Here is a 23,426-nt window from a genome sequence, read left to right on the forward strand (position 1 = left end):
TCAATCATGCTAATGACATGTCAGCCTTATGTATGAAACTTTAAATAAGGCGTTACCACACCTTTGAATTGTCTACTGAACACCAAATATGGAATGAGTCCCATAAAACTATTGTAATATTAACTAATAATGCTTTTAAATAAGACATTGTTTGATATATTAGCAACAAATGACTGGTTTAATGCCCATTATAGTCTTTCATCAATATAATTTGTCATTGATAAAATTTGCACTTGGTAATTGGTAATTGTAGAGTTAGGGTCTGATGCTGCCAACAATCCCACAGCTACACGTGTTCAGCACAAGACACAAGGTAAAGTACTGCATCAGCAAAGCCTTTACCAGTGGATTCTAAGCAGAAAAAAAAGATATTAGTGGAATATGAATTCCTGAAAGGTCATTCTGTATTTATAAAAAAAAAAAAAAAATGAAATTTGTTCTCCTGACATGTTTCGACTGCCAACTGTCAGTCTTCCTCAGCGGCATCTAGTGATTGCTTTGATGTATCCCTGCAAGACAGTTGGCAGTCAAAACATGTCAGGAGATAAAAGCTTAATATATTAAGTGAAATATCGCTGACGTTAAGCTATAAATCAAAGGCTAAACTGGAATGGCTTCTTCAATGGATCAACACAGAAATATTGATTTAAGAAACATTCCCAGGAAGAAGACACGCAGCAAAGATGCATTGAAAGCCAGAGTTTTATTTGCATTCTATAAACTAGAGACTGACATGTTGGACAACAGAAGCGGCTCAGAAGGTCTTCGCTAATAATAAAAAAAATAAGGAACAAATAAATAAAGGTTATGTCATGTTGTTGGTTAGCAGGGACGAGTGAAGTGGAGGCTGTGACGTTCCTGCTGAGGAAGACTGCCCACATCATGAGGAAGAGGCCACATCAGCACAATGTGGGGAAATGTAATGAATGCCTTTAATAACGTGCAGACAGATTCTAACATGAGGGGAAATTACGTCACTTAAATGTTGACTGTGGTCCATGTGCTGCATCTGAGACAAAACACTACAGATATGATGCTGCACTTTTATTCCACCAACAAGATAATTAGTTATTTCTAATCACTGATGCTACAGTTTGTGTAAAATAAATCACATTCTGTCAGTGTGTGTGTGTGTGTGTGTGTGAAAGATCACATTTAAGTTTGCTGACTAATGGTTTTCTTTCCCAGCTCAGCTTAAATCACTTCTCGTCTTGATCGTCTCCGGCCGACAGCAGGAACCTCACAGCCGTTTGTGCAAGAAACTCAATAAAATCTTCTGCGACACACTCGTGTGCCTCTATCACACAGGAAGTGTGTGCTGAGTAAGAACAAAATGTGTTCACAGCAAAGAGAAGAAAAAAAAAAAGACAGGGTTTACTTTGACATGTCACCGTAAAGTAAAAACGTTAGTCACATTAAAACGGAAAAAATAAACAAATGGCACATTGAATTCCTAATTTCAAAATAAAGTGGTGCTTTACTGAGGAGACAAAGTTAAATAAATTACTAGCATAAACGTTACATACAAATCTGGAGTAGTATATACAAAGGAGTTATTAGACACAAAAATCTACAATTTCAATCTGTTCAGAGACAGCAGTAAAAGCTTATCTTACAGAGCGGCCTTGGTGTTAACAGGTGTGTGTGTGTGGGGTGGGGGAGGGGGTGCTTGGTAAACAATGTGTGTGCATCACACTGATATGTGCACTAAAAGGGAGTTCTGCACATGTTGTGCACGTCGGCTTTTTCTGCGCTCAGTGAAGCTCATTAACACTGTTAGAGGAACGAGTGCAACGCTCTGATGTGTGGGACACGACACGCTGCATCTGTAAGGCACGCACACACATGCATGCACGCACACACACACGCCGTGTCAGGCTGTCCAGTCCAAACGCAGCAGATCCACGTCCACAAAGGCCTTCCAAATCACCATGGTAACCAGAAACAGAGAAGCTTCCTGCTGCAGACTGTTAGTTTGTGATGTTTGATCCAATCACAGCGGCCGCTCAGAGTTTAACATCAGAACAGAATTCCTTTTCTGTTCCTGCGCTGCCTCTAGTGGTTGATGATCAGCTCACGCTCCCTCACTGTGGCTTTGATCAGTGTGTGTGATGCTACAGGAGCAGCTGAGATCAAAGCAAAGGAAATCCTTCATGAACCGTTTGCGAGTGACACCACCGTCCCTCCTCCCCCTCCTCACCAGGGAAGGATGAGAACGTTCATCCTCCATGAATCTGTGTGTATGTGTAGCCAGTGGTTCTCCTGTGACTGGTTTTTTTTTTCTTTTTTCTTTTTTTTTTAACAAAAACACGGAATTTGGACACTTAACGGCTGCTCATTGGCTGAGCTCCATCACAGAGTCCCGCCTCCTAAGCATCAGAGAGGCAGCTCTGAACACTGTCCATCCACAGCTGAGCGTTCAGAGTGTCCTGAGCACAGAAGTTATACACACGCTTGGTCGTCTTCAGCTGCAGAGACAGAGGAGACACACACGCACGCACGCGCACACACACGCGCAGACGCAGACGCACACGCACACACACACACACACACACACACACACACACACACACACACACACACACACACACACACACACACACACACACAAATGTGATTCTTGGAATCATTCATCATGATTTCACTTTTCATGTTTTTAATTGACAGGAATCTTCATCATTCTGATAATTAGAGCCTCTGATTTTCTCTTCCAAAATCTCCCAAGATCCATTTCTGCGTCACGTTACGGTTTATTTTATATTCTTCAGATGTTCTACAAAAAACAGGATGGTTATGCTGAAGTCATGCAAGAGCAACTTTAGCCACACATTAGACCAGGGGTTTTTCTACCTTGGGGTCGTGACCACCTAGAAATAAAATAGGCCGAAATATCAAGTCATAATAATAAAAAAATATTTTTTTAATTTTATGTAAATAATCATTATTCTTGTTCAAATTAAAACAGCACAAACAACTGTATTGTATACATTACTTTCTCAAAAATAAATATAATTAAAATAAAATGCAGTACATGCAGTAAATATCATATTATCACATGGTGCACTAATACTGGCTACTCTGTATTTGTAATACAGTTTAACAAATGTGATGAAATAATTAATTTTAGATGAAAAAAAACCTCCGGGGTCACCAGAAAGTAATGATTTAAAAATCAGGTCATGACGACAAGAAAAGTGTTGGGAACCACAGAGGTAGACCCTCACAATCCTGTTTGATGGGAAAAACCATGGAAATGTGTGAGATGATTCTAAAACATAGTTTGTGAAACCTTTAGTTAATGTTCATCGGTCAAACCCCTGCACAGCGTATGATTGGAGATGCTTCTGCTATGTGGTGACACCAGGTAAACTGATAACCAGTTAAACTAATACACCATCACTTAAACCAGTCTTTGTACCGGAGCCTTCTCAGAATAGAGTTAAAATAATCTGAAAACATTAAAACATACTGTGCATTGGTTTTCAGTCACAGGATAACATGATCACCAGTCGAACCCTAACATGTGGTGAGAGATTTTTAAGGAGATTATGAGCTATTTTTGTCTGTCTGTCAAACTTTCTAGACAATCAGTCAATTATTTAATCCCAAAACATGAACGTAAGCATTTCTGTGTCATGTTGGGCCTGATTTTAAATAAAGAGAGAGAAAAAAATATGGGTCAAGTAAAGTTTCCCAGATCAGAACATGAGTTTAGTTTGTTCAGTAGTCATAGAGAATCAGAGTGTTGTGTCTCATTGTGTTTTTGTTTTGTGCGTCTGATGAGATGAACACACTCACATCAAAGAAGGCTTTCTCCTCTATGGTTTTGGGCGCTCCGATGGTGGGCGTGGCTGCTGTCACACACTCCACCTCAGCCAGCTCGATCACTCCCTTACACTCCTTGTCCTGTCTGCTGTCATAGTATCTGAGCTGTGGAGGAGAACAAGGTGTCAGCGGTGCACAGGTGTGTGTGTGTGTGTGTGTGTGTGTGTGTGTGTGTGTTACCTGATGTTTGGTCTTATCCAGGACAAACCACCGAGGTCTCCATGGTTTCAGCAGCGCCCCTTTCTTATACAGAATGCCTTCAAAGCTCCTGAGGATGATGAGCAGGTGTTAGAGAATCACCTTCAACGACCTGGTCTCTCCTGGTCTCACCTGTTCTCGCTCTCCGTGCTCTGGAACTGGCTGTAGAGCGTGCTGGTGCTGGGCCGCCCTGGGACGGGGGTGGAGGTGGCGCTGGCCTCACAGTTGAGGCCCAGGCTGATGGAGGAGCTCTCCTGTAGGTACACGCCCTGAGAACGCCGCTGGTGGCTCAGGTTGGACGACATGAGCAGAGAGTTGGAGAAGGACGGCTGTAAACACACAACGTACTTACACGTGTCAACTGTAGAGCAGTACAACATAGATAGGGTAGATGTATTTCTAAAGAGTCTGTTACAAGTGACAGATCACAGCTTTGATTGGACTATAAACCAGGGTTGGATTCAATTATAATTGTAATCGTGTAATTGATCATTAATTAAAATTATGACTTATTTATAATTGGAAATATATGTTGCTGTTGTAACCGTAATTGAATTGTAATTGAGTTCAGATAATTGACTTTGTAATTGTAATTGAATGAACATTCTAAAAAAAAAAAAAAACTGTCAATTTAATTAAACACAAACATGAGTCACAATGTTACAGGTCTATGGCTTAATTATTATGATAATATGTTTCATATCAAGCATTAAACCTACCTGTCTGTTCTCTGCAGGATCAATTTACAAATAATATAAATCTAGGGGTACACAGAGAAAAACGGCTCGGATGCCCACACCAAAAATCATAATACTTTATTAATATTTTCATTAATTAGGAAGCCTTACAAGGAAAACAAATTAGATGATAGATAATATTTTTCAGTGTATTTTAACAGAACGCTAACACAAGAGGAACAATGTTTTATCAGGTTATTTATTAAAGGTTTAGTAATTGTGATTAATTTAAATTTAACTTCAGTAATTAAGAACATCATTGTAATTGACTTCCAGGGGAAAAAATAATAATTGTAATTTCAATTGTAATTGTAAAAAATGTTGGTCACTGTAATCGTAATTGAGTTGTAATTGAACATGGATAATTGAAGACATAATTGTGACTGAAAAATGTAATTGGCGCCAACCCTGCTACAAACGTTTTACTTTAACTCGTTCTTGGAGCTCCTGCTGGGCTCAGAGTCTCACATCCTACCAAACATCTATTCTCCTCAGGGATTACCTTGCTCTCCAGTTTGGCCTCGCTCCTCTGCATAGTCTTGATCTTATCCCACATGTCCTTCCATTTATCAGGAGGATGTCCCAGCTCAGCCTCCAGACTCTGCAGGTCCTGCAGCAGCTTGGTGATGGCGTCTGGCTCCGTCTTGCTCCGGCTGTCATAACACGGCCACACAATGCGCCGCTGGGACTTTGGCCCGCTGTCGGGTTTCTCCGAGATTTCCTCGGCAATGTGCTCCGGCCGGCCCCTCAGCTCCCAGTCGTAGGACGGCCCCTCAGACAGGGTCTCGTCCGTGTAGAAGTCCCACACCTTCAGGTTGGAGATGAAGGCGTATGGACGCAACACCTGCAACAAAAAGGTCCCGCCGTCAGCACAGCCACACCTCATCAACTCAGCTGTGTTCTGATTGGACGCATACCTCCTCGTCCTCAGGGGAGAACATGTAGTTGTAGAAGATGGGAGTCTTCTTATTGAGCCTGTCCACGTAGTCCCACACAGACTTACACACCTGAGGGCTCTTCCTCTCACCTTTCTCCTCAAATAGTACACCTACAACACACAGCAGCCATCAGGTACACACACACACGCACGCACACACAGAGCTTACCTAGCTCAATGCGCTCGGAGTCGGAGTCGAGCAGGAAGGTGCGGAAGCGGTTGGACACATAGTGGTAGGCCAAGAACTTCAGGTAGTATTGACTGAACTCAAACTCCATGGGGAACTGCAGGTGGATCTGAGGGACAGAGGGAGAATGAGCAGCTGCACGACTACAACAACATGCTAACATGCTAATGAGCTTTTTAGGAGAACTCCACAGGTGGTATATCAAATATGTGTTCTAAACAAATGATGTAAAGAGTAAAAAGTATCAGAGAAGTTCTCCTAAAGATGCAGTATGTTTATATTCCTACATGAAGAATTTTAAAGCTCATGTACTAAATCATATATTATAAATGAAAGCATCAATTTTCCAAGCTAATGTCTTAGTTTTCCCAACATTGTGGTTACTATGATATGTGAAATGCAGTGTTAGGCCCTTTATCAATGAAGAAGTCGATGGTTGCTGGGTGATCAGGTGAAAAAGGATTGTGTGAGGTTAGATTTCATAGGTGTGTTGGTTACGTGTGATCCCACTCTAACCACAGGCTGTGTGAGCAGGTGCTCTGCTGTAGCCCTACCTGGTGAACACAATCCAGGAACTGCAGGAAGACGGGTGTGAAGCCACTGCTCTGGCTGCCGAGCGTCTGCGCTCCTCTGTGACTGAACCTGTGACCGAAGGACAGCCACTCCTTCTCCACCAGCAGCCGGAAGCCATCAAAGGTTCTGTAGTAGGGATCCGACAGCAGCTGCACCAGGGACACCACCTGCACCATATGAGACACGTACACGTCCAGCATCTGTGTGTTTGGACAGATTCAGCACCGTGTGGGAGCTCAGACCTGGGTGGTAACGTCCCAGCCATCCTCCAGGCTGACCATGACTGACGATCCCGTGTCCAGGAGCTCCACCACCAGGACAGACACCTGCAGCACCCGGTGGAGCTACACACACACATGCACACACAATTTTATCTGTGCACGCTGAGTGGGGGCGCAGGTAGCAGCAGAGTGGAGTTAGGGTGAGACTGACAGGCAGGGAGCACCTTGAGCAGCAACTGTTACAACTATTATTTCAACATAAAATAAGCTTTAAAATAAAAATGTATTAAAGGCTCGACTGTCATATTCTTTATCGCCTAAACTAGAAATCTGGATTTATTGCCAAAACCTAATAAAGTCATACGACACCTTTACTACCTCTGCAGTACCACTCTAAAATTAAAAAAATCTGTTTACAGAGGTATACTGTATATACATTTTAATTTTTATTCATTATTATTTTCTATTTTTAATATTTAACTTATTCATAATCATTTGGAACTCATGGCCATTTTTGCACTTTATAATTCATTTTCACCTTGTCATTCAGTTTGCCTTACAACCTCTGTGTCGTCTTGCTCTGTGTGTGTGTGTGTGTGTGTATTATTGCAGTTTTTTATTATTTTTATTATTATTATGCCACTCTGCTTTTCTAATTACCCCTCGGGGATTAATAAAGTTTTTTTTTTACCTTGTCTGCACATGCTGTCAAAGGTCAAATCTACAAGAAGTGCAATCGTTTAAAGACAGCAATGCATGTTTTGTTATTGCAGTTAAATAAATGCATTTATTTTATTGCATAATTGTGACTATTACCCTTCCTTAGAGAGGGCTGGTGATTAACACTTTGTTATAGGGCCAACATCTGGCAAAGAGGTGCTGACGGAGGTGTTTCAACTGTTTCAACAATCACGAGTCTCATCTTTTCCTATTAACATTTTGTGAACATTAATGTTTACTATGGTTTAATGCTCTATGACGCACCCACACACACACACTGACCAGTGTCATCCACTCTGAGTCCTCCAGGCAGCGCAGGAAGCTCATGTTGGGGTCTGAGGAGGGCGAGCTGGGCACACAGGCTTTCATCAACTTCTTGAAGCTGTTCTTCACCTGCCGTATGTCACACACCTCGATAGGGATGACCTCCCACTGCTGGAACGAGTCCTGCTTTCCTCCCTGGACACAACACAGTAACACTCATGGTTTTCACTCATCTCTGCATGTTTGTGTCTGATATGACTTCCCCCACAGAGGAGCATTATGTGATCATAGCAGAACAAAGGCTTAGCCCAGCCTGATGTATCATGGACTAGTTGGCTCCTGCAGACTGATGTCAGCTGGTGTTCACCTGCCTCTGTGTGCTGGCTCACCTTGAGCTGAGACTTGTCACCGATAATGTAGAGGTAAGCTTTCTGCTGACGGAGAAACAGAGCCTCACTCGGTCCCCCATTGGACTGCGGAGACTCTTTTCCTGCTAAACGTGTCCCCACATCTGGGTTGTAAGCACTTAGACGCCCGCTGGCCCGGATGCTGCCCCATTTACCTACACAGACACACAAGCACACAAAGACACACACACACACGTGTTTTAAAATAAATCTCAACATATCAAATCATCTCACCTGAAGAGGATTCTCAGCCACACAGCCTTTAAAGGGTCAGCCATGTGTGTGTTTGTGTATGTGTGTGTGTATGTGTGTATTGCCAGCTTGCTTTGCTACATCTATCTATGCTCTGTCAGGGTCAGCCTCTGGTTGGATGCAGCATGCACAAGCAGCAGCAGCAACACACCATTAGTCTGCATTGACAACAAATCACCAGGGAGGACACCACAAACTTACACTACAGAGATCTGATTGGTTAGACAGGAGTTTGGGGGCATGGCCAACTGTACCTCTAGGAGGGTTCCTGGCATTACCAGACACTTTGGGCTGAGAGAGGGAGATGACTTTGGCCCTTTGACCCAGAGCTGAGGTCAAATGACAGAGACGGCTCGTTAACCAACAATAACACTACACAATGAGGGCAGGTATCACACACGTGCACATGTAGGTGTACGCATGCACACACACACACACACAAGCCTCTCACCTCCTCTGCTGAACGTTCCAGGCACGTCATCCTTTGTGCCCATCACCTGCTTCATCAAAGCTCCGATTTTGGGCTGCCTGAGTTTGTCTGATGAGTCTGTGGACAGGAGAAACCAGAAGCTGAAACCAGCAGTGCCACGTGTGTGTATGAGTGTGGTCACCAACCTGAAGTGTTCATGTGTGTAGATGTGAAGCCGCTCAACGTGTTCCGGCCGCTACCCTCCATGTATGAAGGCATGGAGCTGATGATGGCATGCAGGTACTTCTCCTGCTCCAGACTGGTGGAGTCTGCCTGGGAGGGCACTGCACAGAGGAGGAGCAACGTCAGCACATCACTCACCTGTGCCAGTTATGCTGTTGTGCTTTGGTCCTCGGACCATCATCTGAACTTTTCTCCTTGTATTCAAGCATTTCAATACACTTTAAGACAATATTCCCACTGGCCCACATTTATCAACCTTGAGTGAAAACGAGTGCAAATGTTAGTGCAGATTTTGTCGTACAACAGGACCAAAGTGTCATTTATGAAACAATTGTAACTGACCAATCCCAGCATTTATCAGGTGTTGATAAATCTGGCGGCTGAATTCGACTGAGGTCAAACAAGAAAAGAAGCTTTTCCAAGATGAAAATTGGCATCTTCACATCTGAGGTGGAGCAAAACAAAGATGTGCTTTTTGACTGTGTGAAAACTGAAATTAAAGGAGCGCATTTAAACCCTCTGTGAAAAAGGATCAGTTACTGACCAGGTGACGTCCGACCACCTGTGTGCACTGCGAGCAAGTTCACAACAGATATCCTGGAGACACATGGATATGACGTTTATATCGGCCTCAGTCCACACGCTTTAGGCAATAAATAAATCATATTAAAACAAACTAATAATCGAAATGCTTTAAAAAGGCCTTAAAAATTACAAAATGTCCCTTTGTCTGTGTTTATTATGCAAGCCAATTTCACCTATAATTCATCACATTACCAATTACTGCCGCACTGCTCGGTAGCAGAGTTTACCAGCGGGGTTATAGAGTATTACATGAAAGAAAAACCAAAAAAGTATAACTTGGTTTTTTTTAAAAATAATTTTATTTTGTTTAAATAATCTGTGTTTAATCTGTTATTAATGTGTATCTGCTCATGATTCAATGACGGCTGAGGTTTGTTTGATAATTATTTTCAGTCTCAGTCATATTTTATTATGCTGAAACACAAATCCACTCACTCAGATTATCGTACACTAGCTCAGACCTGTCGTGAGACCTGATCGTAATGTAAGATCATGTCAAAATTGATAAATACCAAACGTACATCGTACACTCAGACCAGAAAGTGTAAACGGTTGATAAACGAGGGCCACTGTGTCTACCTGGATGGAGACGCACAGTAAAGTTGGAGTGTCAGGTTTTGGTTCCTTGGATCAAATACCATCTTTTGGAGCTTTACAGGTACCTGTGCTAGGAGCATTAGGGGACTTAAAGAAGCCCACCACACCCTTGGCGTGAAGGCCTGCAGAGCGCAGCAAGACTGCCTTGGTCCGGGAGTTCCTCCAGCACACCACGGGGAAACGGTTCTGTCTGTAGCAGCGGCAGATCCTTGAGAGGGTGGAGTCAGGGATGCTCTGAGGCACAATCAGCAGCCCTGGGTAGCTGCAGCACACACAGACACACACACACACACACACACACACACACACACACACACACGGTCACTCAACCAGTACAGAGTGGTAGCTCTGGTCTCCTCCTGGTCTCTCCTACCTCCTGCAGACGCTGTACATGCGGTTGATGGTTGAAATCCTGAAGGGCTCGTTTTTGGAGCGAGTCAGGCTGTTACTGAGCGTGCCCAGGCCCATTCGCTGGTAGTCACGGCAACAAGCACGCTCCACCACATTGCTCATGGTCTGTCTGTCTGATGAGCGGATGGTGGAGGAGAGAGTGAGGGCACTCTGCTCCACCTCCTCTGACACTTGGGACACACATCAGGATACTGTCACACACCTCATGTGCAGATCAGTGCAGGGCACTACTACATCCCACAGCACAAATCACTAAACTCAACTGATCCAAGAATATCATCACTTTAATTTCAACACATTTTCAGTTGATGTATGTAAAAACTGGAGAAGCTATAGTGTCCAGTAGAGGGAGCAGTGGAGTCGTGTTCTTTTGAATACCTGCTATATCGTCCTCATCCAGCTCTGACTGGAAGCTACTCCTGTTCTCCCATGTGGGCGGTGAGTACTTCTTCTTGGTCCCGTACTGACGTCCAATGGTCCTCTTGGCAGTCTTTACCAGATTTTTTGAAAGAGTCCTGAAAAAAAAGGCAGATTGACTCGACATGAGCACGTACAACCATTTGCCATGAGAGATCAGAATCAAAATCAGAAAAAACTTTACTTATCCCCGTGTCATTCACCCCTCAACCTTAAAAATGAGAAATGAGCCATTAAACCACCAAGTCACTGTAACACATACAGTACAAAGTTATCTTCCTAAAAATTCACCAAAGTGCTGACTCATCAGTTACTTCCTGATTGAAATTAGCTCTAGCAGATAAGGGTCCAGTTCTTCTCAGCACTGCAGGGAATGGATCAGTGTGAATGAAGGACTTTACGCACGATGCAGTGATGGAAACAATGTGCTACATTTCCCCATGATGAATAATTCAAACACTTGTCACAGACTCAGCCCATTGTCTTCAGTTAAAGCAGGAGGGATGTGTGTGTGTGTGTGTGTGTGTGTGTGTGTGTGTGTGTGCTTGTGTGTCAGCTGAGACTTCAAGCCTAAAACTGTATCACACAACATACACGGTCTGAGTTCTGCTCAGCAGTATGTGGATGTAAGACACTCCACCTTATTCACTGACCACAAACCTCATAAGGAAGAAAAGGGAAACATTGTACAATCAATTATCTATACTAGCTCTTCCTTATGGATGTGAAACACTTGTTACACCCTAAAAAATAATTGGACTTCTGTTGTAGATAATAACATATAGCGATCTAATTAAACAGCTGATTAGTACTCTGCTGTGCTGCAGCTGATTCCTCCGATGGTTGGGTTTTGAAGTTAAACCACACTTGCGCCAAATGGTGGAACTGATGGAAATTCTTTTTACAACATTCACTCGTTAGCTTAATCAGATACATCTGTATATTTAGTTTCTGATGAACAGAGGTCAGAGCACATGACATAGTAAACATTATGATGCTGATTCTAATTGCTATGCTGTAAAGAACTGCTAGCAGAGCTGAAGTCAGCATCACATTTTAAATCTAAGTTAAAGGTACTGAGAGGGCGATCTTTAATCATATTGTAAATTTCACATTTTTACTGCTTGTTGACTTGGAAACAAAAGTGGCGTGAAGCATCATCTACCAGGTTCCACTGTCAATACCTCCATTTGCTGTATTGATAAACCTGACTGAGAAATTCTTTTCCTGGCCTCAGGAGTCTTTAGGAGTAGTAAATCCAGCTGGTGCAGATGTGAAGTAACACAACAAGCTGACACTGAGCTGATGGGTGTGTGCCTGCAGCTAAATGAGATGTTGTGTGTCTAGTGTGTGGGCTGCAGAAGAACCAGTGCTCAGCAGTGCTGGCAACTGGTTCTGCATCAAAGGCTCCTTACTTGAAAGACTGGTTCTTGTCTTTGACCTTGTGCTCCACCACCAGTTTGCCGCTCTGACCCACAGTGAAGGCAAAGGTGCCCTGAACGTGCTGAGGGTAGCGCAGCTTGTGCATATGTTTCCTGAAAACCTCGGCCAGGTCGGACGCCACCTCTTCGTCAAACGCAATCTTCATTAGCTACGGACGGACAGGACATCCATCAGTGTGAGTGTCCATTGTGCTGAGGGTCACTGTGTGTGTCACAGCTACAGGGACGGTACCTGGAAGGTGCAGGATCGGAGCTGAAGCCCCTCCTGGACATACTGGTCCATGGTTAGCGTGACTGAGATCCTCTTCTCCTTGGTCAGGGAGGCAACGGGAAAAGAGCGTGTGACGATCTGCTCACCCACTGCAAACAGGTCACAGTGATGAGCAGAGAAACATGGCAACCAATCCCTCTGAAGACAGACTGAGGCTCACCCAGAGGGTCAGTGGGCGTGCCCTTGAAGATGAGACGGTAGGTGGTGAGGAAGATGGCACCCTCCGCAGGCAGGAGGGGTGGACCTCCCATCAGCCCCGTGGCCTCTTCACGACCATCAGGGATGAGATGGACCCGCATGCCGTCCATGACCAGCTCCTCCCCAGGAAGCAAGGTTGGCCTCAGCAGCTTGGGCTGCAGGGAGAACAGGACAGGGTTTTAATGCTCATTTAAAGCCTGTTTTTACTCTCATACACACACAGGTCTGTATATCAGAATTAATATAAGGTTTAGGTTAGTGACAGTTCACTTAATCACAGGTTTGTGCTTCTATAAATGTGCATTGGTCCCAGATGCAGCAAACAGGAATGTCGCATAAAAACAACATTTTAATGTGTATAGCCTGCAGGAGACACACCTAAGACCTGTTCCTCTCCACAGAGCACTTTGTGCTGTGACCACCCATAGGACATTTGAGCCCTTAGAACACTACATTATCACAAGCTCATTTTATGCACCTTTAAAACCATCTCAAACTGCACATATAAAAGCAAACTACACTGAAAATCAAACTTTCAGATTGAACTCTCACAAACAGTTGAATGTCTCAGCCCAGTGATTCACAATGTTTAAGTCTCAATCTGGAAAAGATTCTTTTGACTAGAACTGGTTCTCCTACTTCAATGATTCACCTTATACTGATATACTGAGTATCTTGTGTTCTCACATATAGATTAGTTCTGATTGGCTATTACTTCCTGTCAAGCGTGTATGTTTTGACAAAAACGCCAAACATTTGGACTAAGTTTTAGTGATTCAGCATTTGTATGCATTTATTCTTACCCCATTATTAGTTACTAGAAAAAATATAGTGCTAAAAAGACAAACAGCTAGTAACATGTTCTTCGTAAAGTCAACCAAGCCAAATGAGCTCGGTAGCTATGGGATTCAGTGTGGCTTGTGTGTGAGACATCAGCAGAGAATCACTCCAACCACACAGGCTTTCACAAGCATGCAGCGAGCTGTGACGTGCACTCATCAGTGGAGCAGAGACTGGAAACAGGTTGGGTTGGTGAGACAATTATGCAAATATGGAGACAGAGAATGCAACTTTTGAGGACTGAATAAACTAAATCTCCTTTAATGGCACATCCTGGCATGCTACTTCAGCAGCAGTATGGAGAGCATCCTAACAGTTTGCTACAGGAAGTGCTTATGTCAGTCTTGGACTGAGAGCCTTTGCAAAGGGAGGATAAAATTGGACGCATGCATCACTAAATCTCAACTTAACTTAATCTATAGGAACCATGTGATGAGAGCACCAGGCTTTAGATGAAGTGTGTTTGCTTCTCAGAGCAGCAGTGGTTCCTAATAATAAACTCGAGCATGGCTGCTACAAACACAGCCCAAGCTGCCACTAGGTGGCACTCTGAGCTCAGTGTGAGCACACACACATACACACACAACACCAACAGCAGCCAGCAGGGCTCAGTGTGCTCCACCCAGTCTAAGAGCTCACAGCACACAAACAGAGACACATCACCCAGCATGCACTGCTCTCAGCAGATGAGTCGTCTCTGGCAGCCCAAACAAACGTACCTGCCGTGACACTGTGAACCTGAGCTGTAGGGATTGGTGGACAGGGGAGTGGGCGTGGCTGGCTGGGGTTCTGCATGGCCTTTGTCCAGTGAGACGTAAAAATAGGAATTGGTTACCTTTTGGATGGGAGGCAGCCTCTTACTCTCCCTGTGGACGGCATCCAGCGTCTCTATGTGCATCTGAACGATGTCTGAAAAGAAAAGGGAGAAGAGGTAAGACAGGGAAGACGAAAACACCCTTTTCATGTGTCTGTGGTCTGTACCTGGTATCATGGCGTGGAGCGCTTTGAGGTGCTCGTTGGTCACGCCGCTCTCATTACACACCTTGTCTACAAAGCGGTTGATGAAACGAACCACTGAGTTTGCTACATCAGAGCTCTCAGCGTCTTCAAACCCACTCTCTGTGTCATAGCTCTCTGCCATGCTGCCTGCAATACTGCAACACACCACATCATGATGGAGCTGTGAATCCAAATGTGTCAGCAATCAACAGAACCTTTCCTCTGGTGGAGCTCTACCTGTTTGTGACGTAGCTGTTACTGACACTCTCCACGTCGCCCAGGCCAGAGCTCCTCAGCAGCCGGTTCTTGCTGGTGTCCAGTGGTAGCAGCAGGTAGCTCATCCTGTTAGCGTAGTGGATGGCCTGGCTGAACACGGTGCTCTCTTCCTTCTGCACGCGCTCCATCTGCAGCTCCTTGCTGAGCGTCGGCCACAGTCGGCTCTGCTCCGACGCCAACTCCAGAGCACCAATCTCTCTTCTGGTGACCGAGACATCGTGCTGGTCCTGAGAAGAAATCAGAGAGCGATTGTTAGGAAAACCTCGCCTTGGTATAACACTATGGGAGCAGGACATGAGCTCACCAAGCTGTTGTGCTGCTCTCCATCCTCAGTCTCCAGGTACAGAGCCCGGATGTGATTCTGGACGTCGCTGTAGAACATAGCCTCCCAAAACTGCATGTTAGTCCACACCATGTGCTCCTGTACACAGCTGTAGGCGAACTGCGTGATGCCTGCTCCCAGTTTCTGTTCCACACAAAAGCAGTAAATATGTCTCACTTTACGTCCGTCTCATTTAGAGAAATGAAAACATTCACTGCCTTTGATCAATGCTTACTCTGCAGAAGGCTGTGACCAGCGGAAGGAGAGCAGCTGCAATGCCATGTTCATCCATATGTGAGCAGTCCTACAAACACAGAGATCACAATGTCAGACTTATATACTACTGTAAGAATAAGCAGAGGTCATACTGTGAGCACATGTAGCTTCAGACACTAGTAGCAACTTTTTTCTTTTCTTTTTTGAAACTTTTTATTCATAACAGTTTTTAAAAGGACATTTACATGATAACGGTGTATTCATATTCTTAACATCAACAAGAGAAATACTTTTTTTTTAAATAGGTGGGGATGTCTCGAAATTAATTACAATTCTGAGCACCCCAATAGTGTATCACACTTATCAATGTGTCAATCAATCAATGTTGATCACTTTCAGTGGCCAAATACTAACACCATTTTCTCCAGGTCTTTTTGGAGTTTTGAAGAATTTGTAATTTGCTGTTAAGTGTGCAGCGGCTTCCAAATGATAGCATCTTAAAGAGTAACTAAAACTTGATCATTACAGAGCAGTTTTTAGCAAGTCAACACAAACAAACTGCTCATGTTGGGAGCTTGAACGTTAGATCCAGGCTGGTGACAGGTATGCACTCACCTGTAGCGTGCAGTTCATCATGCGGACAATGTAGTCAAACTGCTGGTCATCCAGCACGGCTCGGTTCTGCAGGACGTGCTGATTGAGCTCCTGGGTCAAACAAACCCGGGCTGCCCGTCCCTTCAGTGCCCGCAGAACAGCAGGCATTAGCTGTGCACAGGAGACAAGTACTGATGACAAACCAAACTGACCACAATAACACAGAAGTATACCAAAGAATGATTGAAGTGTGTTTGTTAGTTTCTCTTTATGTTATCCTTACTACAGCAGTTAGTCAGAACCAACCATCAAACGCTACAGTAATGATTTCTCTGCTGTACCTTCTTAGCCTCCAGCATCTTGTTTTCAAAGATGTAAGTGATGCAGTTCCTCACTACCTCCAGCCTGCGAGCACTGTTTGCCATCACGTTACCGTTCCTGTCTACGACGTCTCCTATGGTGAGAGAGAAGATGTTCATCATCTGTAACTGAGCTCACATCTGTCACCAAAACATCAAATCTTTAACAAATCCTGTTTCCTGCTGTTTGTTTAATCCCCTGCCCACAGTGAACATATTAGTTAATCATAAAGTCTGTGTTGTGTCACTGGCTACCATCTCACCCAGTGGAGGTCCTGATGGCACCATGGCTTTGAGCTCTGCTTTCACCACTGGGGGAGCGCTCTGGAGTTTGGCTGCAGCATGGTCGATGAAAAGCTGCACTGCAACCTCATCCAGCATAGGGAACGGTCTCTGAGCTTGTGTTGAATTCTGGGAGTTTTCTGAAGGCCGTTGGACTTTGTGCATGGCCACAGCGGGATAGGGGTTCTCCTGAAATGTAATCAAAACAGTTTTCTTACTGAACTAATCTAAAAAGCAGAGGGTGGACATACGGTGGACGTACGTTCTTGAAGAGCAGCTCTGCCAGCTCCTTGACGTGGTTCATGACTTTTTGTGGGCTTGCCTCCTCCTGTCGTATCCTCGCCACCTCATTGGCTACAAGCTGTAGGAACACCACCAACAAGTGACGACAGGTTACAATGAGACATAAACATAAATGTCTGATTCAAACTTTGGGCTGTGAGGCCTCACTCAACAAGCATTACAGTCTGTTTTTTTTTTTTTTTTTTAAATGGCTGGCATCAGGGTTGGGGTCAATTATAATTGCGTAATTGATAATCAATTACAGTTATGGTGTAATTATAACTGGAATTGTAATTTTTTTTAAATCTGTTGCTGCCATAAACATAATTGTAATTGAGTTTAGATAATTAACTTTGTAATTGTAATTGCCATGTCAATTCTATAAGAATTCTCAATTAGAATTTAACGCAAAACTTGTGAACCATGTTACAGTTCTATGTACAGTTCTACACATATGTAGGTAACAATTCATATCAAGCATTCCCACATTTTACCATTTAAAAAATAAATAAATTTAGAGGTTTACTGACACAATAAAGGTTCAGATGCCCAAACCAAAAATAATAAAAACCTATATTTTCATTGATTAGGAAGCCTAAAAAGGTAACTAAGATTAAGGACAGAAATTAGATGATAGATAATTGTTTTTAGTGTATTTTACAGCTGATTTAGGACCTATTATTACAAGAGACTAGTACAGTGACCGTCGGAAGTATGTATTCATGTGGGAGCTTAAGTAGAGTTGTTAATTATGGCAAAATGAGTATGTGTTTGAAGGTTGGATGTACAAAGAGGTGTATATACTCTGTACTCTGTAGTGTTATAAAGGGATATATATGCGGGTGCAAAACAAAAGTGTGTGTGATTTCCCTGGTTTAATTCTATGGGACATGAACATGATAAATGAAGTTTGTGACAATGTGGTGGTTTAGGTAGAATCTGATAAAAGACAAATTTAGCATTTAACATTTCTTGGTGCAGAGGTGATTATCGTGTGTGTGTGTGTGTGTGTGTGTGTCTGCACCCACTTCTCATATCAGGTTGAAGTGCATGTCTCTCACGTCCAATGAGTGAGACTTCAGAGCTTTGCTAGTATATCAGTGAGAACGTGCAGCTGCTCAGACGCCCCTCCCCCCAACCCTCCGTCCGGTGTTTAGATTATAGATGTTACTGCTAGCTGCTAGCATTTTAACACATAGAATAATATAACAAGAAACACTCACCCTTGCGCAGAGCAAACAATAATCAGACTATCTAGTCTGAAGAACTAGACTATCTAGTCCAGTGTTTTTCAACCTTTTTTGAGCCAAGGCACATTTTTTTCATTGAAAAAATCACGAGGCACACCACCAGCCAAACATGTTAAAAAATGATACTCTGTAGCCTATATTAACAATATAGCCATTCTCATCAAAGTGTCTTGAATAGGAATCAAATAAACACAAAGAATAAAGGACTTTATCATAATTTGTATTTCTTCTTTCAAATAAAAAGTGCACTTAACATGTCCACTTCAAAAATACAGCTTGAACATAACAAATGAAACAACAATGTGGTCTTAAAGGTAGTAGAAAACGTCAAAGTGTTTTGCAAACTCTAATTCTGTCCAAAATTATACCATAGCACTGTTGGATAGCTTCTCGCCACACACCAAGCACAACGGGATCGGTGTCGTTGCATCCCCGGTGGAAGTAAATCCAAATGAAACATAACTCTCGCTGTATTGCCTCGAGCTCACCGTCTTTGCTTTCTTTCCTCCACTCATACTAGGGCCTTCTTCTGGGTCCGAATTTTGTCCAGGGCCCAGTTCGGAATTAATATTTTTCCTCTTCAAAAACTTCTCCATCACTGTCACCGTAGTTTCGCTTACCCACAATGCTTTTACCGCCAGCTGTCACTTTCATGCCACACTAATTCTCTTGTCTCAACGGACAATGCAATTCGCTACCTGCTGCCATCTAGTGTTATGGAAGAGTTTTACATGATTACGCTCTCAAGGTGGGTTCACACCGAACGCGACTGAAGTGACTGAAGCGATGCGATTACATTAAAAATCAATGTAAATGACGCAACGTCAATTTATCCCCCCCTCAGCGACGCGACTTGCATGATCAAAGTTGAAAAATTTTAACTTTTTAAGCGACGTGAAGTGATATCTCCCGTCCTCCACTGTCTGTAGAGCGGAGGCAGCAGCCCCTCCCTCCCGCTCCCGCTTCAGTGCTGACGGCTGCAGCGGAGGCTGTTCTACTTCCTCAAAGTATCAGGTTCAAAATTAAAGCGGTAAATTTCTTTAAAACCACAGTAACTACTGATCAAACACATTCTGAGTGAAGTCATCCTTTAATATCTCCGTTAAGTTGATCATTTAACCGTAGAAGCGGAGCAAGAAGGAAAAAAAAAAGACGTCATCAACACACTCTCTCTCTCTGTCTCTACCCTGTTACCGGGGCCACACACACACACACAGCTCCCTAGTGATCGCGTCGCTGGAGCGATGAAATGATGGACTGACAAAAAAGCACCACTATGTGCAAACTACCGATCAGGGACGATTTAAGGCAACGGCATCGCTTCCGTCGCGTTCGGTGTGCACGCACCTTTAGTCACTACTGCAGCACGGACACTCGACAATGGTATATTATTTGCAGATAATAATTAATATGTTTTCAAAAATTTTTTTTAGACCAATTAGGTGAAATTGGATAATTTCCCACGGCACACCTGACGATCTCTCGCGGCACACTAGTGTGCCGCGGCACAGTGGTTGAAAAACACTGATCTAGTCTGAAGAACTAGATAGTTTGTGATATGGTCAGCTATTGGCCGTCAACAACTTCCGGGAACTAATTGAAACTTCCGGGCACTCTTCTGTTGTCGCAACTCTCTCTCTAAATGGCTCTGTGTGTGTTCAGCATGTACAGTATATCCAAGCTGCGCATGAGGTTTTACAGCACGTGGTGAAAATATCAGCGTCTATAATGCTGTTAATGAAGAAATTTGCATGTTTCGCTTTGAGCACAGCTGCTGCGCAGCACAGTCATGGAGACGGAGGAAGAATAGAACTCCGTGACCCGTGATTTAAAGGAAGTTTGGGATCACGGGAATAATTTTAAATAACCATTAAATATTAACTTATATAACTTTTAGCAGTACAAAAATCTTCTTTATTAAACCCAACCAAACTGTGACACAGTGAACCGTCATGAACCAGTGACCCAGAACCAGAAGTACCACGCTTAATACCGAGAGGTAGCCATAATCTTAAAATTAAAATGAACGTTTGGAACATTTTGTAATACCAAATTACAAAACAAATGCACACACTTGGGGTATTTGGAAGCCGTTGACAAAATTTCAGGTCGAACAGACACTGCGCCGGAGAGATATTCGCGCCACACACGCACGCACATACACGCACAGAACTTTCTTGCTTTTATAGGTAGATGCTAACAGAAAGCTAACACAAAAGGAAGGCTAAAGAATAACTAAACCCCTGCTTTCTGCTGACCTGCCACAAGGAGGGAAATTCAAAAAAATGCCTTGATTATGGGCATTACTGCTGTAGCAGACACGCCCACTCAGTCAGCCCACAGCCCTGTACACATAGACAGACGGTAATACAAAAAAATGATGTGTCTGTACACACAGCGACTTCACACAGCTGTCACTACAATCACACACACAATCACAACATGAAGCTCACACACAGCCTTACAGACACCACTCAGGGGCAAACAGCCCTGCTCTCCCACCACCTCATGCACACAGCGATAAGACGTACACAGCATAGATGTGTCTGTAAATACACACACAGCTTGATAAACCCTCTGAGTAGCGCAGAATCTGCTCTTTATAGAAGGACAGAGTCAAAAACATCACCGCTACCGCAACACAGTGGACTTCCTCATTTAGGCTGTCAATCAATGTTCAACGAGGGCTGTGACTGGAAGAAACCCTCCTCTCTCCTTTCAGCTTTTATAAGAGGGGAGGGACCAACAGTGAAAGTTGATGACAGGCCAATCCAAAGAATCAGTTTCAGCGAATAGCGAAATTCAGTTGTGATAGCCGGTGTTTGATCTTTAGTGACCAGTATATCTGACATTTTACAACAAAAAATGCAAGATTAAAATACTTATACAAAAATGTGAAGAGTGGGACTAGGATTAATAAACAGCACTACTTAAAACCCAAATACATATAATCAGGAGAAAAAAGTGGGTTTGTAATTTAGTTACTCTTGAACATTTATTAGGTTATTTATATCAGGCTCAGTAATTGTGATCAATTGTGATAGAACTTTAGTAATTGAGCATTTAATTGTAGTTGACATTCTGAGGATCAAGTAAAAGTAATTGTATTGAAATTGGAAAAAATACTGGTCACTTTAGTCGTAATTGAACTTTGGTAATTGAAAACATAATTGTAACTGAAAAATGTACTTGACCCCAACCCTGCTGTTTAAATAGCTGTCACGTGACCACGAGCCCTCACATCACTCACGTCATCAAACAGGTCCGTAGCTCTGTAGGGAGGACCTCGCTCTGACACAAAGGCTGCAAACGCCATGCCATCCAACACCTTCATGAGGAAGTCGTCTTCTGTCAGCGCCCGCTGGCCCAGGAAGGCAGCCTGTGGAAACACACGTCAGCACAGAGCTGATCCCACTAAATCACTGCTCTGCATGGAGCTCAGCAGAGGCGCACTCCCTCAGTGCTGGATCACACCAACAGGTTGGCTCTTCCTGTGAGGTCACATTCGTGTACCTTGTGGAACCGGATGACAGGCTCAGGGTGGATGCGGATGATATGTAAACACCAGCGGTAGCCCTGGAAGAGCCGAGCAAACAGCCACAGGAAGACTCCTCGGATCTCCTTATCCTGAAAGGCACACAGCAGTCAGACATCACACACCTACATCTGCAGGAAGCTCTGAAACCCTGGAAACACCTTTCCTTTCCTCATTCTATACTCATATTTAATTACTCAACACTTTTAGAATTAATAGAAACAAAATCAGCCAAGAAATACACTTTGTTTAAAGTGCTTTATTGTTTCTTACTGCCCATTTTGTCAATGATTAAATATGCTTCAGAGAGGCCAGAAACTAACTGTAAACTGAATGCAAGTAGCAAACAGAAAATATAAAGTAAACTAAAAAAAGAATCGGAAATGCAAAACTCCTTAAATACACCATTAAATTATATTAAATAAAAGCTAAAAAAAATATCAAAATGAAAATAAACAATGTTGTTAAGGTATAATTTACACAAAAGTTTTAGAACACCAACACATTTTACAAACAAGCCTTTTTCAGGAATCAAGAAGCAGGGAACAACTGCTATTATGCAGTGATGGAGGTTAATCAAGCTTTGAAAGTTGGTGCTATAAATTCCTCCAAGAGTTCTAACTTCCCTGTGTGTGCATAAACACAGCGTGGGAACACATTGTGGTCCCTTAACATAGTGAGCATCAGTTCAACACCACTGTACTACACAAAGCAGTGTAATGCTCTAAAAAAATAGTTACAAAAAGGCAATCAGCAATGCAAGACAGACAGCAGCTGTGCCATCCTACATTAGGAATGAGGAATATGATGCTAAGCTGTGGCTAGCACAGTCTGCAGGCCTAAAGCGCACAGAGCTACTTTGGAATGAACGTGACAAAAGTAAAAGCAAAACAAACAAGTTCCACACATTTATGGAACCGTTGGGAACCTAAATTGTTTGTCTTCTATTCTTTCATTTCAGGATAAAAATCAGAAAAATTGGGCTGTTCAAAAACTTTTGACCAATAGTGTCAGTAAGCTTTATAACACAAAGCCTAAAAGACAAAAAGATCACATTGATGATAAAATAAATAAATAGAAATACAGTTCCAGTTCTATTCTGGTACAAACACTGTCACATTTTAAACAACCATTAATTATGGCACTGGCAAAAACATCACCATCATCAATGCACATGAGAAGTCAGGAACTATTTTAACTGATGTTTTTTGTTGTTGTTTAGATTTTCTGTTAATTGCTTTTTAAGAACAGTTGCTCTTGCCTGGATCTTGAGTGCTGATGGTTGTGTGGACTGTGGGGAGAAGGCCTGGTCAGCCACCTCCAGCTCTGGATCCAAAACCTGAAACAACACAAAGTCACCATTGATCCCATTGGGACACAAAGCTCCATAACGGAGAGACAGAGACCTCTGTATTCTATGCACCATGTTTACAACTTTACTGAGTGTGTTTCCTCAGGCTGGTGTTAAGCTGATAATGTGGGTCACATATGAATATTTAATATACAACCATTACATCAAGCAATAATGAGCTGGAAGCACCACAGATGTGAATTAAGGCTAACAAACATCAACTTTA

The 23,426-nt window shown here is 43.1% G+C and overlaps 1 protein-coding gene across 5 annotated transcripts in view; it reads right to left on the bottom strand.

Moving 5' to 3' along the window:
- Positions 1-688: 688 nt before the first annotated feature.
- Positions 689-23,426, bottom strand: part of sbf1 (SET binding factor 1) — a 73,976-nt gene continuing 51,238 nt past the window's right edge. For 4 of the 5 annotated variants that reach the window (XM_028448615.1, XM_028448620.1, XM_028448616.1 and 1 more), the window contains 32 exons: positions 23,111-23,188; positions 21,828-21,941; positions 21,565-21,693; positions 17,045-17,143; positions 16,764-16,971; positions 16,483-16,595; positions 16,163-16,312; positions 15,567-15,635; positions 15,314-15,475; positions 14,971-15,236; positions 14,716-14,888; positions 14,570-14,643; positions 12,857-13,049; positions 12,658-12,785; positions 12,399-12,574; positions 10,945-11,081; positions 10,529-10,736; positions 10,221-10,417; positions 8,937-9,074; positions 8,773-8,868; positions 8,576-8,650; positions 8,052-8,224; positions 7,681-7,857; positions 6,700-6,801; positions 6,439-6,624; positions 5,867-5,993; positions 5,678-5,808; positions 5,263-5,604; positions 4,156-4,352; positions 4,006-4,093; positions 3,799-3,930; positions 689-2,468 (listed from right to left, as the gene is read on the bottom strand). In XM_028448615.1, coding sequence (XP_028304416.1) covers positions 2,370-2,468; positions 3,799-3,930; positions 4,006-4,093; positions 4,156-4,352; positions 5,263-5,604; positions 5,678-5,808; positions 5,867-5,993; positions 6,439-6,624; positions 6,700-6,801; positions 7,681-7,857; positions 8,052-8,224; positions 8,576-8,650; positions 8,773-8,868; positions 8,937-9,074; positions 10,221-10,417; positions 10,529-10,736; positions 10,945-11,081; positions 12,399-12,574; positions 12,658-12,785; positions 12,857-13,049; positions 14,570-14,643; positions 14,716-14,888; positions 14,971-15,236; positions 15,314-15,475; positions 15,567-15,635; positions 16,163-16,312; positions 16,483-16,595; positions 16,764-16,971; positions 17,045-17,143; positions 21,565-21,693; positions 21,828-21,941; positions 23,111-23,188 — 4,737 coding nt within the window. In that variant the 3' untranslated portion in view covers positions 689-2,369. The remainder of the gene's footprint in view (positions 2,469-3,798; positions 3,931-4,005; positions 4,094-4,155; positions 4,353-5,262; positions 5,605-5,677; positions 5,809-5,866; positions 5,994-6,438; positions 6,625-6,699; positions 6,802-7,680; positions 7,858-8,051; positions 8,225-8,575; positions 8,651-8,772; positions 8,869-8,936; positions 9,075-10,220; positions 10,418-10,528; positions 10,737-10,944; positions 11,082-12,398; positions 12,575-12,657; positions 12,786-12,856; positions 13,050-14,569; positions 14,644-14,715; positions 14,889-14,970; positions 15,237-15,313; positions 15,476-15,566; positions 15,636-16,162; positions 16,313-16,482; positions 16,596-16,763; positions 16,972-17,044; positions 17,144-21,564; positions 21,694-21,827; positions 21,942-23,110; positions 23,189-23,426) is intronic. The other variant, XM_028448617.1, reaches the window with a different exon arrangement.

The sequence above is a fragment of the Gouania willdenowi genome, chromosome 6 (genome assembly GCF_900634775.1).
Source record: "Gouania willdenowi chromosome 6, fGouWil2.1, whole genome shotgun sequence".
NCBI lineage: Eukaryota > Metazoa > Chordata > Actinopteri > Blenniiformes > Gobiesocidae > Gouania > Gouania willdenowi.